General features: G+C 49.6%; 2 protein-coding genes across 2 annotated transcripts in view; one reads left to right on the top strand and one right to left on the bottom strand.

Annotated features, from left to right (window-relative positions):
• Positions 1-1,527: 1,527 nt before the first annotated feature.
• On the bottom strand, positions 1,528-3,966 carry TRAPPC2L (trafficking protein particle complex subunit 2L). Its single transcript, XM_072980715.2, has 5 exons — positions 3,751-3,966; positions 2,496-2,668; positions 2,110-2,197; positions 1,932-2,011; positions 1,528-1,708 (listed from the first exon to the last, which is right to left on the bottom strand). The coding sequence occupies exons 1-5, from the start codon at positions 3,781-3,783 to the stop codon at positions 1,663-1,665; spliced, it is 420 nt and encodes a 139-aa protein (XP_072836816.1). The 5' UTR covers positions 3,784-3,966; the 3' UTR covers positions 1,528-1,662.
• A 125-nt stretch (positions 3,967-4,091) lies between these two features.
• Positions 4,092-22,513, top strand: part of GALNS (galactosamine (N-acetyl)-6-sulfatase) — a 35,676-nt gene continuing 17,254 nt past the window's right edge. Inside the window, exons 1-11 of the mRNA XM_020788232.3 lie at positions 4,092-4,451; positions 5,595-5,718; positions 6,219-6,293; positions 8,117-8,219; positions 11,234-11,377; positions 12,236-12,302; positions 12,410-12,537; positions 13,295-13,434; positions 14,363-14,466; positions 18,795-18,931; positions 20,432-20,534. Coding sequence (XP_020643891.3) covers positions 4,317-4,451; positions 5,595-5,718; positions 6,219-6,293; positions 8,117-8,219; positions 11,234-11,377; positions 12,236-12,302; positions 12,410-12,537; positions 13,295-13,434; positions 14,363-14,466; positions 18,795-18,931; positions 20,432-20,534 — 1,260 coding nt within the window. The 5' untranslated portion in view covers positions 4,092-4,316. The remainder of the gene's footprint in view (positions 4,452-5,594; positions 5,719-6,218; positions 6,294-8,116; positions 8,220-11,233; positions 11,378-12,235; positions 12,303-12,409; positions 12,538-13,294; positions 13,435-14,362; positions 14,467-18,794; positions 18,932-20,431; positions 20,535-22,513) is intronic.

Genomic DNA, 22,513 nt, shown 5'->3' with positions numbered 1-22,513 from the left:
GGTTGCAGGCCAGTGCCTCTGCTTCCTCTTAAAGAAACACGATTGCTAATTAATGCCAGTTGAAGTGTGTCATGCCAAGGTGCCTCTCAGCCCTTCGCCCACCCTTGGGCGCTTTGGGCATCGCCTCCAGTCCCTAATGATTTCATCTTGTGATGCAGAATTACTTCTTTTGTTATGTGAGCCGGTAAATGAAGGCCATGTTTGCTAAAAAATTCAGGTAACACTAGGCAGAGGTTGTACCTCTGTGCCTACTTCCTTGTAACCTTGACGTCTCTAACCGGAGCCTTTTAAAACCCCATTCCCTCCCTGACTTGGGAAAGGGCCATGCAGGCCAGATGGCTAGAGAGATTTCCTAGGTGGTGGTAAGCCAGCTGAGAAGAAACTGGAAAGAAAACCATCAAGGAGAAATAGTTCGCTCTCTTTGTTTTCTCCTGGCAGGTTCTGCTTTCTTTCCTCCCATCCCCCTTCCGTCCTCTTTTTAAACTAACTTTAAAGAAAGTAGTTCATGTCAACAAATGTCACCAAGTTTTTATCATGGTGCTTATTGGCTACATCTCTGATCACAGTATGTGGTTCCCCACCACCACCACCACCACCACCACCACCAAACGAATCCGATGAAAGTGTTCTGCAGGTTTCTGCCCCCTTGGGACCGACCTTCCCAGATCCAGCCATACCTTGAAACCTGTTGAGACGGTGGAGTTCGTCAAGGGACAGCAGCCCCCTCTCTTGTGAATTGCAATCTAACCAGAATAGCATAGTCTAATCTCACAACCTCTCAGCAACTCTTCCTTACAAGTCCTCTTCTGGTAGCCAAAGAGCAATCGAAAAGAAATGGGGACGCGGGTCTGTTTTCCTATCCAGTACTCTTTCTTGCAAGCACCATCGTTACAGGATGGGAGATACTTGTGGATTTTTTCATTTTACCTTTACAGGATGAAAAAACATGGTCTTTTGAAAAGGGAGAGTTAAAAAAAAGCAATGTGCTGATTATTTTTTTTAAAATACTGTCTATGGAGAGACTGTCCTATGCCAGGCCTAAAGAGATGAAGAGGAGTGATTCAGGAGCACTTCTCCCATCTGTTTCCGTGGGGCTTGGGCAGGAGAACTTCCCTGATGAGTAAGAGAAATCAGCAGACTTTGAGGCGGAGCAGAAGGACATTGGGGTTTTTGTATTCAAAACATGTGTGCCTGTGAATAGAGATGCCGTTTGTGATAAGCTCTGTTTTGTAAGACGTTAAGATTTTTTAAATCAAAATAAATGGATCCTCTAAAACCACAAAGTATTCGCTGTACGCTGTACCCTTAAAGCTCACCTACCATTCCTACACAGAGTGAGAACTGTGCTAAAAGGGTTGCTTCTGGTCTCTACTAGAAATGGGCATGAAGTGGTGCAAGTTCCATCTGCTAAGGAAATGCTGTCTGTTCTTGTGTAGCATTAGACAGTTCTCCTGAAAATGCAGGGTGACTGGCTGCAGAACAGGTCCTGCACACCTCAGCTCCACCTGGATGAACAATGATTTCAGATTAGCTCACAGAAGGAGTTTATTTGATATAGCATGGTGGTGGGAGTGGGGGAGAGAACATACATAGAGGACATCAAACCAGGGTATATACAGCAAGTCTTCGTAGGCCAAGTGGCTTGTGAACGACACAACAACTTCAACACACTTGCACCATCATGGATGTCACCATGTTGTCAAAGGCCCTTGGGAAAGCAAAGACAAGAAACGTCAAAAGCTGCAGGGAAGAGGCACTCAACTCCTTGCCTTGGCGCCTTCCATCCGAAACAGACCATAAGGAAGGGAAGGGCCAGTCTGGCAAGTCAGGAGCAGCTTTTCCAATGCTAGAATGACAGGCAGGCAAGGTTCTCCTAAGAACTCGCCAGAACCAAGGAACCCTGTAAAAATCCAAAGGGACTGTTTACTCACTTGGATTGGATTTGGTCCCCGGGGTTGTAGAAGGGGTTGCACATGACGTCGGTATAAAAATTGTGCAGCTTCCTGAACATCTGAAAAGGGAACCGCTCGCAATGAGATCCCACATCAGGAACCACTCTGACTTAACAATGCAGCAGGAGGAAAAGCAGAACAAGTATTTTAAACTTACGCTTCGGATTTCATTGTCTCGAAGAGCAGTATTGGATGAATCAACCACCATCACAAACTTCACCTTGGAATTTGTCACGTAGCCGTATCTGTTCCGCTGGTCAAGGAAAGTGCAAATGCCGGGAGCTCCTGAGACCATCGCTCCACCCACTCCCTCATCCTACCTTCACACACAACCCATCTCCACTAAGTCCCCCAGGAACCAGGAGTTCCACAGGGCAGGGGTGGGGAAGCGCATCCGTCCACTGTCGGCAAATAACAAAGGCTCCCCCCCCCATGTGCGTTTTCAAAGGGTCACAAAACTCTTTTGTTATTTTCCTGCAAAGATGGCACTGAGGAGCTGCAGGAAGGCCTTCCCAAGAACATGCTGCCCAAGCACAAAGATACACTTTGTAGTCTTCTGTTGGGTACAGCAGCCCCAGGTAAAGCTCCCTCTGGTCCACCAGTGCTTTTCCCATGGCCGAGATCTTCTCATCCACAACATCGAGGGATGTGTGAACCGTGTAGTGGAACTTCAGCTCATTTTCCGTTGGGATGCTCTTAATGTACAGAGGATAGTTCTAGGAAGAAAGGAGCAGGGCAAAATTAGAAGAGGACAATGGAGGAAGGGATCCCACCACAGATCTAGTCCTAACCGTCAACAGTTGCTTTGGGGAGACCCTTTTCGATCCAGGTTTTATAGGGAGGCTTCCAAAGGCGCCTGCAGGAAGAAAGCAAGCTAGCAGCAGCTGCAGAATCTCATCAGGCTTTCCTTGTCTGGCTTGCTGTCCTGTACAAGGTGGAAATCACAGCTCTAATGAGAGGGAGCACATCTCCAAAGAAAGATCCCATGTTAGGGGTATGTTTGCTATAAATATGTACATCCTGCTCTTCTTCAGCTCCAGCTGTTGACAGCAAAGCAGGAGACCTGCTCAAGATCCTGGAGCTTCTGCCACCCCTGCGCCCTTTGCCAGCTAATCTGGGGTTGGAAGAAGGAAGGGCAAACCAGCCGCGCAAACCTCCTATTTCTCCATGGAATCCACCTGGCAACTCTTGACATGGGATTTCTACAGGCATTTGGTGTTGCTTCCCATTTGCATTCTTCTCCCCCAACCTGCATCGTTCTTTTAAACAAAGTGTTGTTTGGGACCGAATCTGAAGAGACATTAAAGACAAGACAATAGATGGGTCTTGCTAGATTTCACCGGGTTGAGGGTGGGAGGCTAGGCTAGACCAGCCAGCTATTCTTTGGCCTAGATTGATTGACTGACTGACTGATTGATTGAAATGTTTATTTAAATACGCATTTCCTGTTCTCTTTAGGCAGATCCCAAGGAAGGAAGGTCCCAGGCACAATAACAGAATAAGATATTTCTTCCCAGTTTGACTGCAGTTGAAGATGTACTGGACCCACAGCTCCTGTGGGGGGGGAAGGGTCTATGCTGGCAGCGGCTGATGGGAGTTGTAGTCCTGCATTCCTGGAGCCCCCTCCCCCCGCCTCTTGGAGAGAGCTGCATGGGGGGCACTGATCCTAGGGAGGGTCTCCCCCTTCCCCCCACCCCTTCCAGCCTCCCCCTTCGCCGCCCCCCATGCCAGGCCCCTCCCCCTCCCCCATTGCCATTCCTCCCCCTCCCGCGCCGACCGCCTCGCTCCCCTCCCCCACCTCCTTAGCGATCACTGCGATGCAAACCGCCATCTTGCCTCCTGGCGGACGGGCCGGCCTCTTTCTTTCCCCTTGGAGCTTCGTTTGCCCCTACTTTCTCACCACATGATCCAAGGAACCAATGGAGGCGGCCGGCGCCTCCCTCTTCCTTCTCGAACCCCTCCCCCTCCGCGTCCCAGGGGAAGGAATGAGTGTGAGTTCCCATAGAGGACATAGGCCCAGAGTGGGAGCGCAGTCCTTATCACTTCCGGCTTCCTCTGGAAAGCCATCGCCATATGCGGGGCCGGGAGCGAGCCCCGCATATGCTCCTCTTCCGTTACGCTTCCACCGTTCCTCCCTTGGCCCTAAGAAAGAGCGGCACGAAACGGGAGCTTCTGCATTTCTCCGTTTGCTTTCGTGGCTAGCGCTTGCCCTGACTCTCCTCGGGTCCCAGTGGTTTTGCCCCTCAAGGCCTATGGAGAACCGGAAGTGTTAACCCCCTCCACCGGCGCGCCGCCTTTCCCGTGCCTCTTTCCTTCCCTGAGGTTTCTTTGGGTGGGAATCCGAGGGGCGCCGGAGCGGTTGCCATGGAGACGGGGCTGCTGCTGGGTCTCCTGCTGGGCCTGTGCGGCCTAGTCGGGCTGTGGAGCCTGGCGGGGGCGGAGGTCGCCAACGCCACCAGCCCGCGGCCCCCCAACCTGGTGCTGCTGCTCATGGACGATGTGAGACCGGGGAGCGGGAGGGCTGGGGGCGCCGGGGGTGAGCGAGCAGGCGGGGGGGGGGCGGCCTCGGAGGCTGGAAGGAGGGGGCAAAGAACCCCCAGGAAAGTCACCTTTTGGACTACAACTCCCAGAACCCCCCTAGCCAGCGGCCATGTTGGGCGGGGGGGCCATGGTGGCTTGGGGATTCTGGGAGTTTGGTTCTTTAAAAAGTAACTTTCCCCCAGCTCTGTGGTGGTTTTGTGGAGAAATTGTGTGTGGGGGGGGAAGGCTGGGATCTCGTGGTCGGGTTGTGAGGCAGGCCAGAGGTGAGGAACTGGGGTTTGTGAACTGGTCCTCCCAGAATCCCCAGCACCACAACTTGCCCTGGGGGATTCTGGGAACGGTTGTCCGGGACGTGAAGCCGCTGTGGAGGCAGGACTGAGAGGCGTTTTGCGAAGCAAGACCCGACCCCCCCCCCCCCGGCATGCTTTCCCAGGGCCCTTGGAAGGTCTCTCGGCCCCGGCCGCCTTGGAAGGGGGTCCAGCCAACCACCACCACCACCACCACCCGCTGACTTAGCTCATCCACAGAGTGCTTAGTATTTCGCTTTCAGAACCCAGGAGGCCGTGGGGCAGCTGCTAACCTTAAGCTGGGTTGACAGAAGGCACAGGAACACAGATGGCAGAGACGGGCCAGTCAGTGGCTATTGGCCACTGCAACAGAAATGGAACGCTGTGTTCAAAAATAAGGGTCTCTCGAGCGAATCAACCCCAAGAGGCCTCTGTTTGTACCCCTTGCTTTGCCTTTGAGCTTCTCTCGGGAATCTTGTGTCCTTACAGAACACCGGGGTGCAGGGGACCTTGGCTTTCACCCAGGGTGACTGCCCTCAGGCAGTATCTGGGGGTGTTTCTGAACGTGCGACGCCAGCCTTCCCAAGAAAAGTGTCTCCAAGAGGACGTGGTTGGTCCCTTTCTCGCCTTGCCCAAAGTGGGTTTTGTTGACCAGGTGCTGTATCAACTCACCCCCTATTACGAGCTCAGAAAAGCTATATTTTTGGATGCCAAGCCCTAGAGTTCCTGAGATGCCATAGCCGCTTGCTTATGCCAAACGCCGGCTGTTTTACATTTGTCCAATGCACCAGACTTATTTCTCTTTTTCCTTCAGATGGGCTGGGGTGACTTAGGTGTGTTTGGGCATCCTTCCAAAGAAACACCCAACTTAGACCAGATGGCTGCAGAAGGAATGCTTTTCCCGAATTTCTACACGGCCAACCCTCTCTGTTCTCCATGTGAGTGAACTTTACACCTGTGGGGTGAAACTGTCATGACCTGGTGTGGAGAGTTGGACTTTTGTTTCTACTTTGCCTTGATCATGAGGTCACTGTGGGTAGATAGGTGTCTCTGATGAAGGTTTTGAAGTGCCCTGTAAAATTAAAAGCACCATGCTCAATAGAAGCTTTGCCAGAGCCTGGTATTATAGAAATATATATATATTCAAAAAATTGGAACTGAGAGGCTCTTTGTAGTGAGTCCTGAGGCCATGTGACAAAATGTTCTTTTCACCACTTCCTTTTTTACTGCTAAACCAGTAGGTCTTTTCCCGGAACATCCCGGGATGTCACATGGAGAGCAGAGCAGAGTGATGATGCTCCTGCCCATTGGGACTGTAGTGGCAAGATGGGGGGGGGGGGGAAGGAGCAGAATTGGAGCCATCTGGAGGTGCCTTGAAAGGAGAAAACCACCTGTCTCATGATGGATTTTGTTGTGTTTGTTTCTTTTCTTGCTGTAGCAAGAGCGGCACTCCTAACAGGCCGTCTGCCGATCAGGAATGGCTTCTACACCACAAACGCCCACGCCAGAAACGGTACATCCTTCTCTTTCTACACATGAACATTCCCTTCCGCAGGTCATGCCAAGGGCCAGGGCCTTCCTTCCAGCTTATAATTTCCAACCATAGACTTCATACAAGCTTAACCAAAACAAAAGTTAACGTAACATTATGTAAATAGACTGTTTACATCTTAATGTAAACAAAAGCCACAGGCAGCTGGTATGTGGCTGATTATGGGCAAATAAAATTCTACAAGAATGTGCAAACTTCCTTGTTCTCTATAAGTCTTCACTGGGCAAGCCAGTTCCCCGAAAGAGGGGAGAAGTTTTCATTGGTCTTTAAAAGGTATTATCTACCCAGGGATTTTGTATTTTGTTTTGGTCTTGTGGAACAAAGTGACTACCATTGTTTTTCTAAAAGTTTCAAAGTGAGAGTTAAATCGAGTTAATGGAAGTTGCTGTCATGGAAAGGACTCGCCCTCAGATTCTGTTGGACACTGGTTAATTAACAGAATTAAGTGCTGGTTCAACAGATGGATGTTAACTAAATTACCATAAATGAGCCTGCACAAGTTTTTGGCTTCCCCCACTGTGCCTCCTTGACAGGGGCTGGACATGATGATGCTTAGTGTCCCATCCACTCTGCAGGTCTAAGATGATGATGATTAAATAAGTTACAATTGTGCACCATTTTAAAACATTCCTCACCAAGAAAGAAACACAACTTCCAATGAAAAGTCAGAGCGAATCGGCGATTTTTTTTTTAAAAAAGCCTCTTAAAGAGAGCCATGAGTGAGGCCACCTGCATTACTTTTAGCACAGAATTGCAAAAGCAGGGGGGCCACTGCTGAAAAGGCACTGGTTTCCAGTCTCTGGCCACCTTAAGTGAACTTATTGGTGGGTCAAGACACAGGGCCTTGGAAGATTATCTTAAAACCCAGGCATTTTTCCATCACCTGTGTTAGCCTTTGAAGAATCAGAAGTGGGCTGGCCTCTCAAGCTTTAGCAAGTTCTGACTTGTGCTTTAGGATCCCATTTCCCCCCATTCAGCTGAGGGGGCCCTGGCACTCTGTGTAGGATTTTAGGGTCGCTGGAGGGGCTATTGTGGGGAAGAGGGGTTGTTTGTGTGTGCCTTGATGTGGATCCAACCCATAGTCTCCACATGTTCTTGCTACAGTACCAATTCCAACACTCAGGTTATTCTCTCTTTCTCTCTCTTATTTTCTGCTTGAAAAAAAATTGCTTTATTGAATGGCTCAGTTGACATTCAGCGAAAGAGCGTGCAGGGGGAGCTGCATTTTATCATTTGCAGGTTAACAATCTGCTTACAATCCGCTCTTGTAAAAATACGTTCTCTCCACTAAGCCTGGCAAGGGCATCTGGAGGGCACCGCCAAGCTGTCCGTGACAAAAAGTTTGCGCCGACACTCCTGTTGGGAGGTGCCAGCTTGAGCTGATAGGAGACCGATCTGCTCGGCTAGAGTGTTGTTTGTTCCCAAAGGGCAGATGCTGTGGGAGACCATATGTTTCGGAGCATGCGTTCACAGCTCCGGATTGATGCCTGCTGCGTTCTGGCAAGCGTGGGCGTTTGTCTCTTTGCCGGCAGAGGAGGGTTGCTGGCTTATTAGCAGTGCAAGGGAAGCTATGGCGGAACGCGCACAGCATTTAAAGTTGGGTAGCTGTCCCAGGTGAGATTGACACATCCTTTGTCTAAGCACAAAAGGGCGCGTTGTCACTGTCATCTGGCTGCTTTGAAGGATTTCTTAGGAGGCGGTTGATGAGTCCTATTCTTGTGGAAAAACATGGGCTCCCTGCTTGCTACCTCTGGCTGAAGTGCATTCTTGTCTTCTTCCTGCAGCCTATACCCCCCAAGACATCACAGGGGGCATCCCCGATGCCGAGCTGCTCCTTCCAGAATTGCTGAAGAAAGCAGGTTACGTCAACAAGATAGTGGGCAAATGGTAAAGTTCCCTCCTGACTTCTTTCTTTGTGCCTGGTGTGCTTTCCATGTGAAGGAATCTCTGACCAAACAAGTTGCTTCAGTCTGGGATTTCTGGTGGGGTCTCTCTCCTACCACCTACTGTGTGATTATTTTTCAGAGTGGAGGACAGTGAGTTGAGTTCCTCCCCCCCCCCTTTTTGTTGTTAATAGGTGATAGTTTTTGAATTGCTAGGGCCTGTCGTAGTTCTTGCTTCTTCCAAGGCACGGCACTGATCTAGACCTTGGAAAACACGCTGCTTCGGACGACAAGCCTCAGAATCCCCAGCCATTGTGGGTGCTGGAAAAGAAAAGCCACTCTGACTGGCAGATTCTGCATAGCGTCATCGCAAAATGTCACATTTCCAGTTGCTGAATGAGCTGTTCCTATTTGATCCTCTTTTGCGTGGCTTCAGAAACACATTGCCTTCCCCAAATAAGACAGAAAGAGCTATTGTTAGCCATCCTCCAAAGACCCGGAGTGTAATCTAAGTGGGCAGAGGGTAAATGGAGCGCCACTGAACAAATATTGACCCACGGTCTGACAGTGCTTTGTCCCTGGAGCTCCTTTTAAAAATCCGAGAGGCACATCCCTGAAATAGATGACAAAACTACATGAGGCTGGCGCAGGTGTTAACACGGGAAATCGGCCAGGCCGCTGAAAGCAGTTCATTCTCTATAAATCATGGTTGTTAAGAAAAGGCTCACAGTGGCTGGAGAAGCGAGTGTGATTTCTGAGCCATTTTGCAGGGGGGGGGGCGGCGTGCGCTGGGAGGGAGAAAGAAAAGATAAACGGCAAAGGTGACCATTCTCCTCCTGTTGCTCCCCTGTTTATTCCAGCCAGCGTGTTAATTTCCTGCTGAAATAAGAATGGATGCATTTCCTTTCAAAGGGGAAATTCTTTGTAAAATGATTTTTGTGTGTCTTACCTTCAGGACTGAAAGCTGTGGCTGAAATCCTTTTGTTATTTCCAACCAGAGTTGAGCCCACTAACTTAATAGGGCTTACCGAACAAGTCCCATTCATTCAGTGGGGTGCTCTAGTTGGCACTAGCAAGTGGATTTAGCCTCACATCGCTTCCTCCTCCCATCCCCAGGCTCTTAACACCCACAGCTAAACTTGTTCATCTCTAGGGTTGTCCTGATCTGCCAGCTGAGCAGCATGTGGGGCGAACCTTTTCTCATTCTGGCCCCACATACACCTCTCAAGAGATAGTAGGAATGCTTGGCTAAGGTCCTTTTTTGGACTGAAACAAAAGAAAAAAAGTAAAGAAGATAAAAATGTGGCATCTTAAAGACTCACTGCTCTGTTTTAATGTGAGCTTTTGTGGACAAGTCCACTTCTTCGGGTTTTTTGGACTGAAACGACAGTGGCCATACTGGAGCTTGGCCAAATGTCTTTCAGAAAAAACAACAACAGCACAGCTCCCAGAGTCCCACTCTGGCAGCTGTAGTGGCTAATTCATTAATTAATACCTTTTGTCAAGAAGGAAGGGAGGCAACAGGATAAAAATAGGCACAGGATCATACATGCCAGGAGAAGGCCTAGTGCTTTTCAGGGAATTTGCAAACAAGCTGGTGAACCTTCACTCTTGACCGAGTTGTTTGCCACCAGAAAAACAAAGCAGACCCAGGAGACCGAGCAAACCAACCAAGAGCAGTGAATTATTTATTGCTGCAGTTCCGAATGGCAGAGTGCTGTGGAAAAGGAGGGGAGGTTCTGCGCAGCGGGCTGTAGGCAATGGGTTGCTGCGGAGTGCTAATAAATGCAAATTCATACACCTGGGGAAAGGAAATAAACAACACACAGACACAGATTGGTTCCGGGGAGTTCTCTGGAAGGCAGTGAGTCTTGAACAACCTCAGAGCCTTAGCAAAAAGCTAATTAAGTCTGAGCTTGCAACACAGTGCCTCTCGTGAGCCCAGGACACGCGCTCTTGGTTAGACCCAGTTCTGTTGTGTTCCTGTTTCTAGCGCCAGATGCCCCAAATCGTGTGTGCAGTGCTGTTCGAGAGGCCATGCTGGACATCTTGCTCTCTCTTACACCTTTCCCTTGTGACACGCTCCTCTCCCTGGCGGCAGTGGAGTGGCGCAGCGAGCGACTATAGGGCCAATGGGAACGATGTAGGTTGCAAGGCTCGGGTGGGTGGATGGGGGGGTAGAACTCTGTGCTGAGTACTGAAAAATCTGCAACTCTGTGATAGCATAAATTGCACATACTAAGCCTGTGGAGCTCCCGAGCGTTCTTGCTCCCTCTCCCAGAAGCTGCCAGCCGGTGAGGGCAAAGGCAAGGCATTCTGAGGGTCGGAGGTCGAGCCATTTTGGAAGGCCAGAGGTCCCCCAGTGCCCTGTCCTGTCTTGCCTTGTTCTGTGCAGTTGTTTGGCTGTGGAAGTCCTGAATGTGGGAGATCCTATCTGGGTCTAGAAACGGCACATTGTCCGAGCGTAGACAGCTGCCTTGTCCTGAGCTGAACCCTCTTTTAGACGAGCCTGGGGCAACCCGGATGGGCCGCAGTGGCCCTCCAGGGTTTGAGGCAGGGTCCTCCCAAGCACTATGGGAATCCCTGCTCTTCCCCTGTGATCTCCCACCTGCCCTAGCCAGGTCTGGCCCTGCTTGGTTTCTGAGAGTGGGTCGGATCAGATGCGTTTAGGACATTCTGAATACATAAGGTTAGTCAAGCCCCTTTTGAGGAATGGAAGGTCACGGTGTCACCTGCTGTCGGGTTGCCAGACAAGAGGCGGCCCCGCAGAAGGCCTTGGGAGGTTGGGAATGTGAGAGTTAGACAGGCTAGAGGGGCAAAAGGGCAACCAGCGCCATTTGGACGAGCAGCATGACTCTGGCTGGTAAATATTGCTGGATATTACTGGCCTTCCCTGGCCTCTCTCTCCCAGCCGTGGGCTGTTCCTTCTTCCAGCCTTCTTAATGCAGCATTGCGTTTGTCTCGTGCAGTCTTGATCCCCTCTGACGGAATTCAGAACTGGTTCTTTTTTCCTCCCAGGCACCTGGGCCACCGGTCGCAGTTCCACCCCTTGAGGCATGGATTCGACGAGTGGTTTGGATCCCCGAACTGCCACTTTGGACCTTACAACAACAAAGAGATTCCGAACATCCCCTTTTATAGGGACTGGGAAATGATTGGCAGGTAGCTGCTTTTCTGCGACTCCAGCCTCTTTGGGGCAAGTTTGCTTTCTTTCTGGTTGTGCCTGGCTCTTTTGAAGCCGCCCGCCCGCCCACAGGCCCCCGCCACAGAGGGTGTGAACCTGCCCTGCTGCCCTTGTGTCTTCCAGCAGAGCCCTAGAGGCAGCTCTTTGGCTTCTCTTCCTGTAAGAGGCCAGGGAGCGATGGGCTTCTCGACCTCTGCAGGGCTACGGTTTCCAGGAATTCCCCCCGCATGTCTATGCCTGCCGAGGCTCTGCAGGCACCCGAGATGAACTGATGAAAACCCCACCTCATAAGTGCACCAGGGGAGCTGGCCGTACCCACCCGGTTGCAGTTAATTATGAATGCGATCTCCATTAACAAGAACGAGATGGCAAAGTTAATCATTCAGGGGTTAGGAAACGCCTGCTCCCCCTCCCTGCTTCCTCTGCAACTGTAAGGTTGGCTAAAATCCACCAGCTGATGTTCTTCTAGAGGAAATCTCTAAAAACCACACTCTGTTTACTTTTTTTCCTGTGTGGAAATGTAGCATCTCTCCATATCAAGGGGAGAGGTGCTTCTGGCTGCTCTTTCTGTGGCAAAAAGTATTAATTTGCATGGGGATGATCACCTGATAGGGAGGAAGCCCCACAATGTGCTTGTGCTTTATCAACACTGAGATCAGGCCTTTGTGGAGGAGCAAAGGAAATCCCACAAAACCACTTTGAGCAGATGTTATCTGCTGCAGGCAGATGTGGGGATACTGGCTCTGGCTGCATAAAGCCTGGCTGCCCTTATTTCTTCCTTGCCCTACATTTAAATACACATGGACTGTTTTTCTCAGTCTTGTTTTGTCTTTCAGGTATTACGAAGACGTAAAAATTGACCGTAAGACTGGGGAAGCAAATTTAACTCAGATGTACTTGCAGGTACTCTTAACTCTAGCGCCAGGTTTCAGAAACCTACGAGCTGTTTCTTCCTCCAGGTGTTTGTGAGTGAGCAGCCTGTCTAAAGTAGCTCCTCTTGTCCTTTCCAGGAAGCACTTGATTTCATTAGCGCACAGCACGCCAAGCAACAGCTGTTCTTTCTGTATTGGGCAATCGATGCCACTCACGCGCCTGTGTATGCCTCCAGGGAGTTCTTGGGCACCAGCCAGCGAGGGCTGTAAGTCGCTTTTTGAGCCAAAGTGTTGCCTCCACTCCCTTGTTCCCTTGTATAAAATCCAAAGAGTTTTAAAGTTTGGGGGTATTTGTGTTCAGGGGCAAAGACATGTCAGCTGCTTCGGACGATTCAAACTGAGCTAAAGATTTAACTCATTTCTGAGGGTCTGAGATAAAAGTCTTACAGAAGGAAGTAAGAGATTCAGATGACTATGTGAGGACAATATTCAACGCGGGGGCAATATTCAAAGCTAATTTGGGCTGGGTCCAGTAGAAGAACAATCCTACACATGTTAACTGAGAGTGGAAACCCACTGTGTTGAATTGCATGAACGTCTTGTTAAATGCTTATGCTTACCTAGAAGCCCCACTGAAAAACAGAAGGACTTACTTCTGAGTAAGTATGCAGGAGGCTGCGCTGTCCATGTGTTCAATGGGTCACACGACTCTGCATTTTATGAGCACTGTGTTCTGTAGACATTTGGTGCCCAGCAGCAGTGCAGAACTACTCTCCTGTTCCAGGGGCAATATCCATGCTTGCAGCTTTTTGCAGCTTCCCTTTTGTAAATGAACTCTTGCTGTTTTTGCCGTTTTATTTTATTTTTGACTTGCTGAGGCTTTGAGTAGCTCTTGGGTTTTTAAAATGTGATCGTTTGTGCTGATAGATAGGTAGAGGTATTTGATGTTATCGCATAAACACATGATAAGCCCACCCCAGCCCAGGCATGCTCCTTGACAGCTTTGTTTTCCCTGCCTCCTAGGTATGGCGATGCAGTGCGAGAAATTGACAGCAGCGTTGGGAAAATACTGAGCTCTCTTCGAAATCTGGGCATAAGCGAGAACACTTTTGTGTTTTTTACGTCTGACAATGGTGCTGCCCTCATTTCGGCACCTCAGCAAGGTCAGTCTCTCTGTGTAAAACTTTTTAGGATTGTGGAGAATTTGAGGCTCAATTAATTAATGGTACCCAACTAGAACAATTTCCAGGGCCGTTCCTGTGATTTCTGCTTTCATTAATGGTGTAGTGGGAGGCCTGCATTTCCACACTGGCTGTGGCGATGGTGAGTGACTGTATGGCTATCAGGGTCAGAATGGGGTTTTTTTAATTGGTTGTTTCGAGAAGTCAGTTCACATCCTTCTAAGACGTGGGACCTCAGTCTGTGACTTCTTAGTGCGTCTTGTCGGCACATCAGCTGAATGCTCCTGGAAAGCTGCTAAGATGGCAATTCCTTTGCATTCACAGGTTTGCTTCATTTTGTCATTTTTTAACTTTTCATTTCCCTTGGGCACAGTTGCTGTGAATTCATCACTTGCACACTGTGTTTTGTTCCCGTGCGCACACCCCGCCCATCTCCAAAGCAGGTGCCGGAGAGGTTGATTGGGGGAGCACACAGGGCTCAGGGAACCCTACGAGTGCCCTTTCCCTGGGCTTTGTTTGTGACCTTGGGCAAGGGCTGGCTCTCAAACAGACCCTGGCCTCAGCAGGCTGCTGCCTTGGAGCCCTGCCCCTGTTTCCAGGGGGAGCCTCAGTCCCAAGCGGCAAGAAGGCTTTGTCTGCCAAGGATCAACTGGCTGTTCCTCTATTGAGGTCGCAAGCATTGGGGGCGTAAATGGGTCATTTCTGGGAGATTGTTTCGGACATTGCTTGAGCCACTCAGATAGGAAACTCTCAGTTGGTTGGAGGTGTAGTGACAGTGCCCGAATACCAGGACAGAACTCATGGTGTCCCTTTGGAATGGAACCATCGTACCACGGGTTCCCTTGAGTCAAACTTCTAGCTTTCATCGCACGGAGATGGGTTTTAGAACAACCGTTTCCTCTTTCCCCAGCGGGTAGCAACGGTCCTTTCCTGTGCGGCAAGCAGACGACCTTTGAAGGTGGCATGAGGGAACCGGCCATCGCCTGGTGGCCAGGACACATACCAGCTGGACAGGTGAGCGTCTGGGACATCTCCTTTACCCTCCTCTTGGGAAGTTCCCCTTAAGGAATTTCACTGAGCTTGAGGCCGGAGTGCTCCTGTATTCCACTTGAAAGCTCCTAGTGGGATGTCTGTAAGAGCACATGGGAAGCAGGCAGGCCCATGACCATAATGCGAGCAGGGCAACTCAGATGTGCTGCTGAAGGGTTCTGACATCATGTGGGGTGTGTGTGTGTGTGAGAAGCAGTGTGCACGTAAAGGATCTGGCAAGAGATGGGAAGAGTCGTTGTTTGGGGCATAGAGCCCACGCACAGCACGGCTCCCCTTCCTGGGCTACTCTTTGGGGAGAGGCCATCCTAAAAATGAAGGCTTCTCTTCTCTGGGCTTTGCTTGGATTTTGAGCTAACCTTTGTGGGCAGGAGGCTGTCTGTGTCTCTGCAGCGCAAGGCGGAGGGCTGCCCAGGCCTGTCCCTCTAGGGCAGCGTCCAACCTGAGCTAGGCAGAGGTGGGGAATGTTTGCACATTGTGGCTGAGCAGCTCTCACCTCAAGGGAGGCTTTCGGGATCTGGATGTGGATGTTTCTCTATTTCCATCTGGATGGAAGTGATTCTCAGCTCTGATGCAACCAGCAGGCAGCTCTCCTCAGATGGCAACGTCTGTGTGCGCAGGAAGTGGTCCCAGACTTCCTTCTGAGCCAACACAATCGGAGTCCGCAGGAGTCTGGCTTCTGTGTGTGTGTGTGTAATGGGTGTTTGTGGATGTCTTCATTCCAGCACAAGAAGGGGCAATTCAGGAACTGGACTCTTTATCAATCCTTTGTGCTTTTGGACAAAGAAAACATTTAGTCCCTAATTTACATCTCCTTTCAAGGGTTTTAATTAAAGAGAAGCAAAGGCATTGTGTGACTAACACATTGTTCAAGGGAGGGGTGCTGTGGAAGAGTTGAATCCCTGCAAATTGTCGAGGGATGATGTTTTGGCTCGTCGCTCGTGGTCTGGCACACCCCGATGTGCGATGCTGCTTGGACGGGGAGCTTTTGGTCTTTGCTCAGAGTCTGCCTTTTTAGGTTCTTTGCAGGCAAGAAGCCATGGCGTCTCACAAACCAAGGGAGCCATGACAGGTCTCTGAGCCACCTCCTCTCTTTTGTCTTGGGAGGGCTGCTCGCAGGCTTCAGTTTTTGAGATCACACCTTTTTAAAGATATAGCCTGTTACGTGATGGGGGGGGGCTTGACTGTTGTTTTCTAATAAACGCAGAATGATAGACTTTGATGCCTCTTTTCCCCTTGCTTTCAAGACCTCTGTGCTCTGATGCCCCACAGTCTTCTTGCTGCAGGTGAGAAGTCAAGAACATGGTTGGGTTGCTTCTGCTCATTGCAAGCCCTGTGGTTGCTTCCTAAGATCCTGCTTGTCTGCATGCTTGTCGTGGTTCCCCTGCATTCCAGGGTCTCTATCCAGCGACCCCTTTTCTCCCTCCCTCCCCAGCTTCTTTGGTGGAAGCATTTGGATATCTTTAGTTGCGTCGCTTTATTGGCTCTCTGCTTCGCTGGGAAGTCCTTGCCAAGGTGCCTTATGCCACACCAGACCCTTTGTCCAGCCAGCCAGTGTTCTCTGTTCTGGCTGGCAGCAGCTCCCCAGGGCAGCAGGCATGCACGGCAGCACAGAGGCGTGTTTGGTGGTGATGATGTTGAAGCTTCCTTGTGCAGAGCAGGGGCTCTGCTGCTGAGCTGGGACTCCTCCCTGAAGCTCAGCTTTAATGGGACCCCAAAATATTCCATTCACCCTGTATTTCGCCAAGACTAAGGTTGCTGCACGGCAGGAGCCAGTCTGCTCATTCAGCTTCTTCTCTCTTCCTCTCCTTGGGAGGAGGGCATAGTGGCATTTTCCATGCCCCTGAACCTCTTACCAACCGTGTGAACCCTCTGGGCTGAAAGGAGGCCTGGAAAGAGCTTCCGAAGGGCCAGGTCCCCTGTTTCTTGGCCACAAGGGAAGGTCTTTGAGGCCCTCATGCCGTTAAGGAAGAGACCCAGCATTTGAGAGTGGTGGTGGTGGGGCTCTCTCTTTTCTCCCCCTCCCTCCCTCCCTCCCTCCCTCCCTCGCGCCCACCCGCTCACCCCCCTCCCCATTCCACTCTTCCCACCTCCCCGGTTCTGCTCCCTGAAGGAGAAAAGAACATATCAACCCAAAGACAGAACGGCAACCTTTTCTTCACTATCTCCCACGGGGCACAAATTGAAATTGAATTAGACAGGGATATCAGGTCTGCTCGCTGTGATAAATGTAAAAGGATTTTATTTAAAAACACCCTGACATTTGTTCACCCAGTTTCAAATATTTAGCTTTCCTCCTTTCCATTCCTGGCGGGGGCAACTTTATTAATTGTCGCCTTTGATTCAGAGTTGGAGCTTGAAAGCACTGATAAGGCTGGCGCTGGCCGTGGCTTCTCGCAGTGTGGCCCAAAGCAAAAAGGATTTCATTTTCTTAAAGACATTCTGTGTATGCCGAGAGTTTATAAAATTTCATATATATATGTATGTGTGTGTGTGTGTGTGTGTGCGAGTATCCACCTTCCTCTCCCTAACGTGCGTAATGCCAGCTGTTCCTTGCTGATACGGAAAATATCTGATCTCGCTCTTCTGCTTTTCATTATTTATTTTTCACTGGGCTGCTACTCTCTGGAATGTTTCTTCCCTAGACATGCACAGCCTTTTGTTACAGCAATGGCAAGCAGAATGAAAGAGTGCTGTCGACACAAGAAAATGTTAAATTCACCACCCTCTTTCTCCTCTGAGAATACTTCAAAGTTTATGCAGAAACAGTAACCTCTTCCTCCACCACCACCACCACCTCCTCCTGTCTCCTTTTCTCCTTTCCAATGTGGTGGCACCGATAAATCTAAGTGCCTGTAACATGGATGCTTAATTTCTTTTAAGAAGTTTTCCCTCCTTGACGGAGAGAGAATGGCTTCCAAGACCAGGAATGTAATTGACCGCTTTAAAGCGAGCCGTCTACTCCAGGCCCTGTTTAATGATGATGGGCATGCACAAGGAAGTCACGGACAGCCTTGCAGCAGCCCGCCGTTTAATGCGTGGCAGGACGCAAAGACGCCTACCGTTTGCGGATACGCTTGGTTAAAAGTCACTGTAGTTCAAAGCTGCATCCCAAAAGTCTTGAACTCAATGATAGCCCCAGATTTTTTTGTACAGGGGCAGAGGATCAGTTTGTGACTATGCCGCTTCCACAGTGTCTTTAGCTGGTTTCTGGAAGCTCTGCCGATGACCTGCCAAGAGCACCCCAAATTTCCTAGATCTCAAGAACCCCAAATGCTGCATGGGGAATATGGAGGTGCCTCTGCCCCAAAGAAGAGAAACTGGGGAGGGATTCATTGGGTTGTCGGAAGACAGATCCCTTTGTGGAAAGGGTGTAGTAGCCTACTGGAGGTGTCCCTGCTCTCACCTAGAGGGTCCCAGGTTCGGTTCTCACCCCCTCCAGGACAACTGAGACCAGCCTGGAACCTTGGACAGCCCTGAGCAGATCCAGGACTTTTTCAACTTGAGCTATTCTTCGACAGACATTATAAAAGCTCCTGTCTGTGCCCCCCCCCTTTCAAAACCTGCTTCTCCCAGTCATGTTATTTGGAATTTGAAATATTGCGACAAAGAAAATGTTTATTTTGATCTTGATTTTTTTTCTTTTTCCTTTTTACATTCCTTAAAATACAATATTAGTTTCAAGTCTTATCAGCAAACGCACTGCAGTTGCTCAGTTGCTCAAGCGTTTGGATTCTGGGCACCCTAGAAGATAGCACACAATGTAGGTCACTGTCAACGCTGCACCGTTCCTCAGAGATAAAAGAAAGGAAAAATTACTGGTCCGTGGCTTCGTCGTGATGGGCAGGCAGAAAGCTGCTAGGAAAACAATGGGTATAATGGTGTGCCCATCCACCCCCCTCGGTCTCATTTTCAAAATAAAATAAATTATAGTATTGAATATATTCTTGTCAAACTGCACAAGCTGTCCCAGAAAGTCTTGGTAGCTGGGGCAGCTCACTTCCCTGGCCCAGAACTCCGTCTGTGAAGGACACCGAGCAGGACGGAGGAAGGGTTGGACTCGGCAGAAGGCTGTTGGCCGTGCCTCTGAATTTGGACTTTTCACCTACAAGAAATGTGTCCGGATCTTAAAAGTGGCAAAAGCTCTCCAATAAGTCCTTGGGGTTGGAAGTGGGAGTCTTCCTCGTCTCAGGGTCTGTGGGATGCTGCTTCTCTCTCTCTCTCTCTCTCCCTCCCTCTGTGTGTCTACAGGATACATGTCATGTGTCCAAATGGTCTTGTCTTATCAACTACAGGTAAGCCACCAGCTGTCTAGCGTGATGGATCTCTTCAGCACCGGCCTGGCTCTGGCAGGATTGGAGCCTCCCAGTGACAGGCAGATCGACAGCATCAACCTTTTGCCTGCCATCCTGCAAGGCAAGTTAATTGACAGGTGAGCTATGAACACCACACGCCCAGCTTTCCGCCCATGACAACTCCACTTATTGGCCTGAGCAGAAATGATGGGCTATTTTTAAAGCCTCTTCCCCCCCTGCCCCCAGGCAGGGGATTTGTGGAGCCATCAGTTCTGCTTTTGTAGGTTTTGTTCCTGGAGCTGAGAGCCTAAGTCTTATCATGAACAAAGACTGGCCTTGTCTCTTGGCAGGATTGGTGTGCAAGGGAGGAGGGGGCGGTCTATGGGATTGGATGCTACACGAACCGCTGTGAGGCGCAGATGCGGCCCCAGGGCTATCTGTGGCATTACCTGTACTCAGGAGACTGTGAAGCAAGAGGAAGTTTACAAGTCAGGGGAGAAAAAAAATTCTTCTCCAGCTCAAAGGTATTCATGCGCGCACACACAAAAGGCAGAAGGATGAGGAGCAAATAGGTCTTTTAAAGAAAAGAACAGATGAAGGACAATCTTTTGAAGGAAGTCAGGGATCAGAACAGCCACAGTGAGAGATTCTGGAACACTTGCTTAGAAAACAAGCAAGGGGAAATGTGAGACTACCCTGTACTGAAGTGCCATCTTCCAAGTGCCAGTAACTAGAAAGGAAGCATTCATCGGAGCTGGCCAATGGAAAGGGGGTGGGTGGGGGTGGGAGGATGAGTCCACTGCGCCTGCACTTCCTGCTCTTCTCTGGGAAGCTGCATCACATTAGCCCTTCCCTGAGGCTTGGCTGCTTTGCTGTGTCCTACTCACTAGGCCAGTTGGCATCCACTTCCATCAATTAGCTGATCTGGGCGGTGGAGGTGGGAGACCCCTGTGACTGTGTCAGCATAGATATGAGGAAATCCTTCTCTCTTGCCTCTGTTGCCTGCAAGTGCCTCACTGGGATGTGTTTTTAACATTCTGTTCCCCCATGTCTTACGTGGTTAGAGCATGCTCGTGTGTGTGCTGTTCTTCCGATGGCCAACCCTTATTTCCCATGCCAACGCGACACCCCCTCAGCCGGGTGACAGACTCGCCTGCATTCAGAGCAAAGCTTGCACCGGCCGGCCTCCCCTGCCGCATGCCTCTTTGGCGTCTCCGGCGCACAGTTGCCTCTCCTTTGGAGTAGGTCAAGGCACCAGACGAGGGTGTGAAATTACACGGTCTGGTCATTCCAGGATTAAGGGTCGCTGGCAAGAGGACTCATGTGGCCTTTCGCTGGTGCTAGTATGCAGCACGGGCCCTTGCCTTGATGGACGCTTTAAAAAATGCTAATTGAAAACCTTGCGGCAGAGGCTATTAGAAGGCAACCTGCGCCTGACTGATAGCTGCGCTGCCAGCCAGGCTCTGTTAAAGTGTTTGTCTCCCTTATCTCTGTGGCTGCCAAGAAAGAGAAATGCAGAAGGTGGGGTGGAGGGGAGGCGGGAGAGAGAGAGAGAGGGAGAGAAGCTGTTCGTTTGGGTGCTAGCCTTTCTCATGCCGCCATAGGTGTCTTTCTTTCTCTTTCCCTGCCTCCTTCAGGACCATATTTTATTACCGTGGCAACGAGATGATGGCGGTACGTGTTGGACTTTACAAGGCTCATTACTGGACCTGGAGCAATTCTTGGGAGCAATTCAGCCAGGTAATTGAAAATGCTGCTTTCCTGCAGCAGTTTTGCACCCAAACTCTCTTGCCTTTTTCAGGACAGAGGTGCGGGACCCGAATGCCTCCCACGGATGGTGTGGTTCAACTCTGCCTCCCCCCGCATCAGCCGTGTCCAGCATGAACAGTTGGGCGGGGAGGATGGGAGTTGTCATCCTGGGTCTCAGGAGTTGCAGATTCTCCACCCTAAATTCTATGGAAAGAACAACCTCTGCCTTCAGAAACGAAACTTGAATTGCCCAAACACCCTCAATCCAGCCATCCTGACATTTATGCAGTGCTGAGGACAGTGCCAAAAGCATGTGCTCCAGCCTTCTGAGCTACTGAGAGAACTCCGTCAAGCTGAAGGAGAAAGGAATGAGGTTTCTTTAGTCCATTCCTCACCTGGTGGAGTGAAGTGGCTCAGAATCTGGTGTGGAGAGACGAGGCAGGTCCTGGGGAAGGGGCACGTCTCTCCTAGCCTGTGTGGGCAGGTTAAATCTGATGAGGGACCTGCTCCTCGTAAAGTGCTTTCTTCTTTGCTTGTGCCTTTCTGCCTTTTCTGCTCTCCTCATCCTCCTTTGGCTCTTTTCATTTCCCTCTCTTTCTCTGCACCCTGGCATTTGTATGCCTCCTTCCTCCCAGAAGGGAAACTCAAAAGTGGCTTACAAAACAGTTCAAAAAGCAGTCGAACATTAAAATACAGTTGAATTATAAATGGTAAAAGAGGAGTAAATCCATTATAATGTTAAGTTTAACATTATAACTTCCAAATATCTGAATAGAATTTTTTAGTGGTACCTTTCTCCTTTTTATGCCCATCCTCCTCCTTTTGCTTCTAACTCTCCTCACTTAAGTACATGATGGTAGAGCAGTTAGACTGTTTGATCAGGACTCCAGAGATCCGCTTTCGTATCCCTGCTAGGCCAGAAGACTGACTTAGCGGAACTTCCTTTATGCAGGAATTGGAGGGCAGACACCTAGGACATTTTTTCCCTCTGAGACAAGTTAAGAATCAAACTCTCAAACATGATGACGGGGAGGAAAGCAGAAGCACCTCCCGTTGACCTGAGCATCTGTGCGGAAGGTGTGGGAATAGCGATGATAATGGGAGCCAGTTACTCATCCCCAAGGTTAGCCTCCTGCAAATGGGTGGCAGACATGCAATTATAAGACATGTTTATTCCTTTCTAAGTCCTTGTTTAACTGCTGGTTGATAAAAGTCAGCAATTATAGTGTACATCAGAGGGATGATTAAAAAATAATTTGCTTTCCTGCTGTTTGCGTTGTCGGTTGATGTAAGTAAAATTGGAGCACAGAATTAGTGGACAGAACACCCATTAAGGAGAGTGCTGGGTTTTAAAATGCAATTTTTCTTCTGGTGCTCAGACATTAATTATAACCCTAGCTTGCTTTTTTTAAAAAAAAAAAAATCCAAAACTAGTAATAACAAGTAGAAGGCTGAGTATCATGATGCTTTGGATTGCTGATACTTGAAACTCTCCTGAGATTGAAATTGCTAAACAGGATTGTTGCCATTGTTTTCAACTTTCTTATCAATATTTCTGAAACGGGCTTGGGAATTACAGAGGCCAGAGCAACCTCCGCACACAGGCATCATTTCAGAGATGAAGTCTTAATGTATAAATTGTAAATGACATCAGAAATCCTGGCCATCAGCTCTCCATTCTTGCCACCTTTCTGGCTACTGCCTTTGCTTTAAAAAGGATGTTCTCTAATTTGCATCCTCCCCTTCCTGGTCATTTTCTGACTTGAAGACGGGCCTTTCCCCCTTGCTTGGCAATCACTATGAATGTTCTTCAGCACCAGCCTCTTTTCCTCAGAGTCCTGAAAGCAGAAATATGAACCCACTCAACAGGAAATCCACATGACTGGAGAAAACCAGGCAGCCATAAGTCATGTGCAGCAGGCTCCCGTTAGGAATCCAGAAGCTGCAGAAGAGCTGTTGCGATTTACAAG

This window comes from Pogona vitticeps, chromosome 10 (assembly GCF_051106095.1).
Source record: "Pogona vitticeps strain Pit_001003342236 chromosome 10, PviZW2.1, whole genome shotgun sequence".
NCBI lineage: Eukaryota > Metazoa > Chordata > Lepidosauria > Squamata > Agamidae > Pogona > Pogona vitticeps.
The sequence above is the reverse complement of the archived record's forward strand: the minus strand, read 5'-3'. Positions and strand labels throughout refer to the sequence as shown.

Coding starts and splice junctions, on each gene's coding strand:
- TRAPPC2L (XM_072980715.2), bottom strand. CDS start 3,783: ATGGCGGTTTGCATCGCAGTGATCGCTAAGGAG. Junction 2,198..2,495: donor CCAACAGAAGACTACAAAGT/GTATCTTTGTGC, acceptor CCAGCGGAACAG/ATACGGCTACGTGACAAATT. Junction 1,709..1,931: donor GGGGACCAAATCCAATCCAA/GTGAGTAAACAG, acceptor TGCTTTCCCAAG/GGCCTTTGACAACATGGTGA.